The following is a 7,899-nucleotide window of genomic DNA, read 5'->3' on the forward strand; positions in this document are numbered from 1 at the left end:
GAAGTCCTAGAAGTCAACAACAATTGGAAGAAGTGTATTGGTAGAAAGGTAACCCGTCGTTCTAGCTTTGGTAGGGGTTCTTTCTTGCATTTGTGTCGAGCTCATGGTAGTTTGAGACACTTCATTGATGTGGAGACATTGGGGCGACGAGATGAGATGACAGTTTTGATGGGTCGTTCCTTACTGGAGGGGATCAGCGTTGGTTGTTGAGCATTGGTTTTGGTTTTGGAGCATAGACATATTTGGGTCATCTTGGTCATAGGTTACCGACTGCTGCGTATGAAGATTTTGGATCTGATGGAGCTGCTATAGATTTTGGGTAGCGTCGAATATTTGGTTACCCAGCATTTGGTCACATCGAGGATGTGAGATTTGATCTGATTGCACGTTTGGGATTCAGAGGTTCGTTTGATTATCAGTTAGGAGTTTTTGATTTTGTTCTGAGCAGGTATATCACATTTGACTCTCGGCAGGTGAAGAGTGTTGATCAGATCATTGGGATATCATAGCGGGTGGAGGGTGATACTACTTCACATTGGGTGGAGATTACTCCACATACTCCAGAGCATACTGCATCGTTTGAGATTCTAGCTGAGGTGACACAGTTTGGAGATCATTTGGATTTGGACGCAGATGATGAGTTGGTTTTGGATTTGAGTGCAACTGGTGGACATGTTTTGGATACGGCCATTGGTTCACCTCAGGTGGAGGTGTTTGATTTGTTTCAGTTTGAGGTCATTGGGAACGCTATCAGTTGCAGATCCGTTGGTGATATTAGTGAAGAGTTGTAAACTTTTCTATTTGATTAAGAGCCTTTGGAGTCCGTTTGGGTGAACTACGTGAAGGCTTGATTCCTTGGCGTAAGAGGATACGTAGGCAGTCATTTATGATGCAGCCGGTTTGGTGAGTTGATACCGACATTTGGAGTTTGTTCACATTCTCATTTGGGTTCTCAACTTGTTATGGATTGAGTCCGTTGTCGTGGATTTGTTCCTCTTCGTACTGGATGCAACAAGTGAGATGTTTGGTTGGTATTAGTGTCGGCTCAGTTTTGGGAAAACTCCGCCGAGGTGGAGAATTGTTGGATAGTAGGTTCCTAATATGTTTCCTAATTTGTTTTGGTAACAGGTTATTGGGATTCCTAATCTGTTTTGGTAACATGATTCCAAATCTGTTTTGGTAACAAATTATTAGGAATCCTAATCTGTTTTGTTTTTTTTGTTTTAGAATTCCTAGTATGTTTATGATTTTAGGATTTCTATATATATGGAACAATTAGAATAAAGAATTGAGAAGAAAATTAGGGATATTTGGAGCACAAAAAGAGGTATTTTCTAAGCTATTGGTTAGGGTTTTGTTTAGAGAGAATTAGAAATTTGTTGGTGAGATTAATTGGTAAGTTTGAGTAATTTGTAATCTCAGTTTGTACTCTTCTTCTCTATTAATAAAAAAATCATATCCCCTTCTTGCCCAATGGACGTAAACAACTTACCGAATCATGTTAAAATTAATTGTTTGTGTTTGTGGTATCGATTTGATTCGTTTGGCCTTCTTTCGGCGGCATTTGTTTGATTTGACCTCTCGAAGCACATCGGTTTGGTTTTAGTTTCCACAACACTCAACAACAAAAGTGTATAAGAGTATTTTGGCAGAAGTTTTTCAAGATGCACAATTTCTTGGAAGTAACACAATTTCCAAATGCTCATAAGCTTAGATGCGTGCGCCCAGATGAATCATGTCCTGGCATTCCAAGAGCAAAGCGGGAAAAAGTAAAAGCAAGAGCAAGAGCAAAATATGGTGAATGTCAGGGTGAAGGTAAAAGCAAAAGCAAAAGCAAAAGCAAACGGGTCCTAACTGAAGCATGTTCCTTCGATTAGTCTAATGTGATCTTCCTAAGCTACATTCGCTGTCCAATGAATGAAAATTTTATTTTCTAATATAGTGAAGCCCTTGCACAGTAAAACTCCAATGCGCGCAGCAGGACAAATCCAATTGAAGATGGGATAAATTTGCACGACATAAAAGTAAGCAGACAGCTGAAGTAAATCACAAAGAAGCACGGCTTAGATCACGATTACAGCTTTCTGTCAATAGCATTTTTTATATACTCTTCAGCTTCCTCTCTTGTAAGCTGTTTCCCTTCTACTAGTCCTTTCAATAATGTATTCTTATAACTTTCTGCAGGAGCACAAGTTGGTAGCTCGCCAGATTTGAATCGGTCAACATATGAAAATGGGCACCTGTATTTTTAAAGAATATAGTCACATGGGTGCAAATTGGAGGGAATTTTAGCATTTTAAAAGAAATGAAGCAGAACTTTTGTAAAAGAAGGAAGCAGCAATGTACGTCATTGTTAAAATTGGGAGACCATCCTCTTCCCCCAAGTGCAGCACGTTAGAATACCATCCATCCTGCAACAGTAAAGCCCAAAAATTTATTCAGAGGTTTATAGCTGTGGCATAAAATGGAACAAAAAAAAAAAGAGGAACAGTTCCATCACAATAGAGGGGGGAAACAAATCAAGCATCACAAATGTCAAGCAAAATTTTCAACACACGAACATGCAACCCAGCCTAGATAATAAGATACGAGATTCTAACATTCTAAATAAGCTTTTCCTGTTAAGTGAATTATAAAGATGGGAGTAAATACTGCAAAATTTTGCAAGTCAAAATAGGATTAAGCGTACCCCAAGGACCTCCAGAAGCATGGTTTTGCTTTCAGCTAAAACTTTAAGCTGGGATTCATCTAGCAATGGTGATTGTTCCATGTCTGGGCTCATCCTGTTCTCTTGGAATAAAACATCATTGAACTGCTCCAGCCTGTAGGAAAATGTTTCACAGCAGAATGAAAATTGTATGATTAAATATAATATGGTCTGATGAGATTATTGGCTACAAAGAATGATGTGTTTTCTAGTAATTCAAGAGAATTAAGGAGAGCTACATACGTTATTCTATATATACAAACATAAGCTCTGTCATTGGTGTTACTTTCAGGATGAAGAAATGCAACTCCACCTTTACCCCATGTAGATGAATGAGATAGGGCAAAGAACAACTTGTGAGGTACAATATTCCAGAAGACATCTCTGGGTAAACTTTTATCTCTTGATCCACGACAAGGTTTATTCATACCTTCCGCCTAGAATAATTTGGAGGAACAAAATATTACAAGGTGAGCATTATGCAGCATGGTAGATATTTCAAGATGAGTATATGGAGATCAAGTACAAAAGTCATGCAAAAACAAGATGCATATTTAGTGAACAAGATGAATATTTAGTGAACTTTAGTAGGAAGCAAAGGTACAGAAGGATGAACACCATAAATAATATTCACACTTTGATTCCACAATGTTTTTATTTCTTGTTAAGAAAGATAATTTTATATATAAAATAGTTTTCAAAATATGGGTATACTTAGTGTAGTACTATTGTATCTGCAATACTTATTAGTTACAAACAAGCAAAATTGACCTGCTCGTTGCCGCGGCATTAGCGCGGAAATGACAAAAAAAAATTAACAGTTTAAGCAATTGGTTAAAACTACACTGTATATCTAACCGCTCAGAACAAACAATATAGCAAGTTGAAATAAAGATATAGCAACTTACACCATATATCAAATTGTTGAAATAGATACTGCATTGAAAATTATTTCGGTGGAGTATTTTGTGTCTAGGGTAATTTGTAAGTGGATGGATTTAAAAATAGGGGGGTAAGACTTTAGGTTTATAGATAGAAAACCATTTTCGTAAGTGGGTCGTCTTAAAAATAAATGAAGATGTTTGGGTTTATAGTCAAGAAACTCATCTACTACTTGTGATGCCGCAACATTAGCATAAAAATGAACAAAAAAAAATAACGGTTTAAACATTTGGTTTAAAGATACATCATTCCATATATAGCAAGTAACAGTAAAAGATAGCAACTTAGGGACAAAAAGTAACAGTTCAAACATTTGGTTTAAAAATACATCATATCTATATAGAAGCAACAGTAAAATATAACAAGTCACACTATATATCAAACAACAGATATACAAATTAGCTTAAAAGTAATTCAATGGAGTATTTTTTTATGTATAGAAAAATACCTTTGATGAAGTGAGTGGGTTTAGAAATAATAGGGCTAAGACTTTTGGTCATGCCCGCGCCCCCCACACCCCACAAGCCCCTCAAACCAAAAAAAACAAAAAGCAAAACGACCACGGAAGGCAGGTGTCGGATGGGAGTAGATTACCAAGAAATACTCATATATAATTCGCTGTTCGTGTGATCGCTCCTTTGGTTGGGTGTTAAGAATGATTTTGGGAGATGGGTTTAAGCATAAATGAGGGTAAAGCTTTAGATTATAGACAAAAATAATGATAAACTTTTGGAAGGGGAAGGGTTTCAAAAATACGTAAGAATTTGGGTTATAGCAGGAAAGATCACAACTTTGAATAGTGGGTTTTTGGGGAAATTTAGGCTTCAGGGTTGAATTAATGGAGGGTATTGTAGTTATGGAGATGCGAGGATATCAGGCAGCATGGACAGAATCATTTGCACCAATACATGAAATTAGTGTTCGTAAGCACACACGAAAGTTATCCTGGAGAAGGATTATTATAGGTATTGGTTTTTCGAACCCACACTATAGAATATGGGTTAGTGTAAACATTAATAGTACATGTGTAATAGTTGTTGATCGAGGATGCGCTCAGATAACTGACTGGGATAGTGCATCGATTTATAGTACGGCCATTGTCGGGTTTTAGGAATCTTGATCGTAGTAGTCGATCAACCGTCCTCGCACTAAATACATGAGCTTGAGTAGTCGTATACCGTGGATGCCTAATTTTGTAGTTCGTCCACTCATTGATGCGGATGCAAGCGTGAATCGAGCTGTAGTATACAAAATACGGATGCCGTTTGGTAGTCATCTTGCATGAGTAATGTGATGAATATATATATTAAAAGAGATTTTGCATAATGATAGATTATGGCTGAATAAGCCCTGAGTCATGGTGGAAGCTGCCGATATGCATTAGAAGCATCGACCTGATTGCTGAAGTTAGTATATGACCGATAGTAGCTTTATTCCTTGTGGGCTATGCCAGGATTATCTATACTATTGTTTATATATCTTCGCAAGGGATAGATGGAAAATATTATTTTTGTTCCGATATTATGATGACTTTCTACCACATCCTTGATATTGCTTCCTTTATTCCTAGTCTCGGAATCGATAATGTAGCAATATCACAGAAATTCGAGACATATGGTATTACTACCATTAGGGTTTCATTGTTTGGATTATTTCACTACGAGCGTACCAAAGTTTCGTGTTGTGGGTTGCTAATTTATTAATTCTATTCTAGATGTTTTATTCTAAGTTGCGTGTATTGATATTTAGTTTTATTTATCAATTTGAAAACATATGGTATACACTGAGGGTTTTCTTAGTTATGGATTAATTCGGCTTGAACGTAAAACACATCTCGTGTTGTAGGTTTCTAAATATTCAATTCCACATTTAAGATAACCGGTAAAAGATCTATGGTAGACTAATGCTATAATAGAAGAAGCACTCCATCACAGTCTAGTAAGCTCTTCCCTGGGGGCTTGATAATAAGAAGATGATCTTGGTGTAAGGGCGCTCTAACACTATCTATTGTAATCTCACTTTGTTATTTTTTATTCGCTTTTCCCTGTGGCGAGTGCAGACTTTAGAGTTCTGTGAGAGACTGTAGGGATGAACAGAACTTTCCAGCATAAGTCCGGCCGTTAGCATGTTTTATAGATGAGAGGACACCAGCAATAGTTGATATTTTCTTTCGGAACATTTAGAGTTTTGTATTTCAAACACTTGTAAAGAGCCTGTGTGCCCTTAGTTTATTTTCAGTTGACTACATATTAAAGCTTACTTATCACATTTATTAAGAGCTTGTAGGTTGTAATATGTTTATTCAGTTGAGGAACATGATTAATTTATTAGATATCTGCTTTCTACATCATGTTTCTATATGCATTTATTTCCGATATTTTTTGCACTATTTTTATACTACACTTATTAATTGATTCCTACACTAAAAGAAAGAGTATATTATAGTGAAAGATGGTGTAAATTGTATTTGTTGCAACCAGTGAGTAGTTGCAGTGTTGATATGTGGATATCTCATGCATTCACAACTTGGACTAGTAGCCCAATGTGTTGAAAATGAGGACGTCAAACAGTGGTTTGATACAAGGCTAAGTTTGTAAGGCGATTCCTTAGGAATCATCCTGTGTTGATGCGTATGAGCCTAGAATAGAGTTTCCTTTAGAATCATGTATGGGGAGTCTGTTAGGAATTTCTAGCAAGTGAGTGAGGACGTATATGTATATCTAGCAAAAATCTTTGAAATTTTTTAATGACAACTATTACTTTATTGATTATAAAGTATTTGCGTGAAAAAAGTATAAGAAATAGTTATTTTTATGTTATAGTTTAAATTTATGCCTTTTACCTGAGGTCTCATTACATGTCTTACTCAAAACTCTCTTCCTAAAATGATATAGATGGCCGAAACGGACGTTGACGGCGGAGAGGATGCCCATGACCACAGATGAGTTACGGCAGGATGGATGTGCCATAGCATGAGCATGGCGCCAGCAGGCTCCACCCTCGAGTAGGAGCAGCATCTCCACGCTAAAGGCCACAGTAGGCGTCACAGTATTGATTACCTCATGTATCCTTGATAGCAGCTAGCTAGTAGTTTTGAGGAGCGTGTTGCAAAACTAGACTCCCACTAAGTAGCACGCACGCACCTGTATGCTACCGACTAGTGATCCATCTATAACCTATCGTAGAGGAAGTCCTAGAGGGTACATCAGGAGTTACACCACGCAACAAGGTTACCTAACAGAGGCGCAGAGCAGGAAACTTAGCTCCGTCTAGTTGAAGCGGCTACCGAGAAAGATAAGGGCATCGCAAAAATTTCAGGGAATCATCTAGAGCCAACTAGTAGCGCCACAAAGTCGGAAGTGAGAGACGTAGGGAATATTCTTTGATCTACTTGACGTGATTCAGTGGCAGAATGCAGAGATTCGGCAGTTTTCAGCCTTAAGGATTTGATGCGGAGGATGGTAATAGGCTTCCGGATTCAGCTCCAGAACAACGGAATGGTAGCTCGCTTGGGAATATTTTGTTTACTTTTTAATGAGTAGTAGCAAATTTCTTCTTGGAAGGGCCGAGAAAAGACTAGAGCATCCAGACTGGAGGGCAGGGACATGGAACGAACAATAGAATTGTGGTCAAGTTCAACAATTCCACAAGGCCCCCGCGCGGTATGGACAACAGCAGAGACGAGCGCACCAACCGACAGTTTCGAGATCTGAAGGCTAGCAGGCCAGATACATGCCATCTCAAATGAGATTTCTCAGGGACAGATAGTCCGGCATATGTCCATTCGCCTTCGCACCGCAGTCTTCAGCCAATGACAAAGTTTATATAGTCGTAACCACATGACGCATGGGTGCAAGTGGAGTCATAGTGGAAAGGTACTTTCTTAGTAAACTCATTCCCGAGCTCGAATTTTCGTTCGATTTCAGGACTTCGGCATATCCTTTATTTCTCATAACGCTTCATGGATAGGTTCAGCTGTAGCACATTCATTAGATATACACATTATCAAGTCTCTAACGCCTTTAGAGAGGTATACCTTATAAGAGAGTATCTGTAGGAGAATGTGTCATCCGTCTAGATGAGTGATGTTTTCATTGATTTGACGCGTTTTGTGGAATGTCGAAATTTTAACGGCATTCTCGGTAATAGATTTAAGCAACTCACAAAGGCACCCACGCAGTTTGTAGAGGTCATTCTAGCTATACATCAAGGAGGTGATGTTGAGCGGACAGAAGTGCCGGATTATGCAA

General features: G+C 38.1%; 1 protein-coding gene across 1 annotated transcript in view; it reads right to left on the minus strand.

The window, feature by feature from the left end:
- LOC109821179 (histone deacetylase 5-like) overlaps positions 1,910 to 7,899 on the minus strand; it is a 30,880-nt gene continuing 24,890 nt past the window's right edge. The window contains exons 11-14 of the mRNA XM_020387369.1: positions 2,951 to 3,144; positions 2,690 to 2,822; positions 2,347 to 2,411; positions 1,910 to 2,240 (exon numbers count right to left, since the gene is read on the minus strand). Of these exons, the coding sequence (XP_020242958.1) occupies positions 2,075 to 2,240; positions 2,347 to 2,411; positions 2,690 to 2,822; positions 2,951 to 3,144 (558 nt within the window). The 3' untranslated portion in view covers positions 1,910 to 2,074. The remainder of the gene's footprint in view (positions 2,241 to 2,346; positions 2,412 to 2,689; positions 2,823 to 2,950; positions 3,145 to 7,899) is intronic.

This window comes from Asparagus officinalis, chromosome 8 (genome assembly GCF_001876935.1).
Source record: "Asparagus officinalis chromosome 8, Aspof.V1, whole genome shotgun sequence".
NCBI classification, from domain to species: domain Eukaryota; kingdom Viridiplantae; phylum Streptophyta; class Magnoliopsida; order Asparagales; family Asparagaceae; genus Asparagus; species Asparagus officinalis.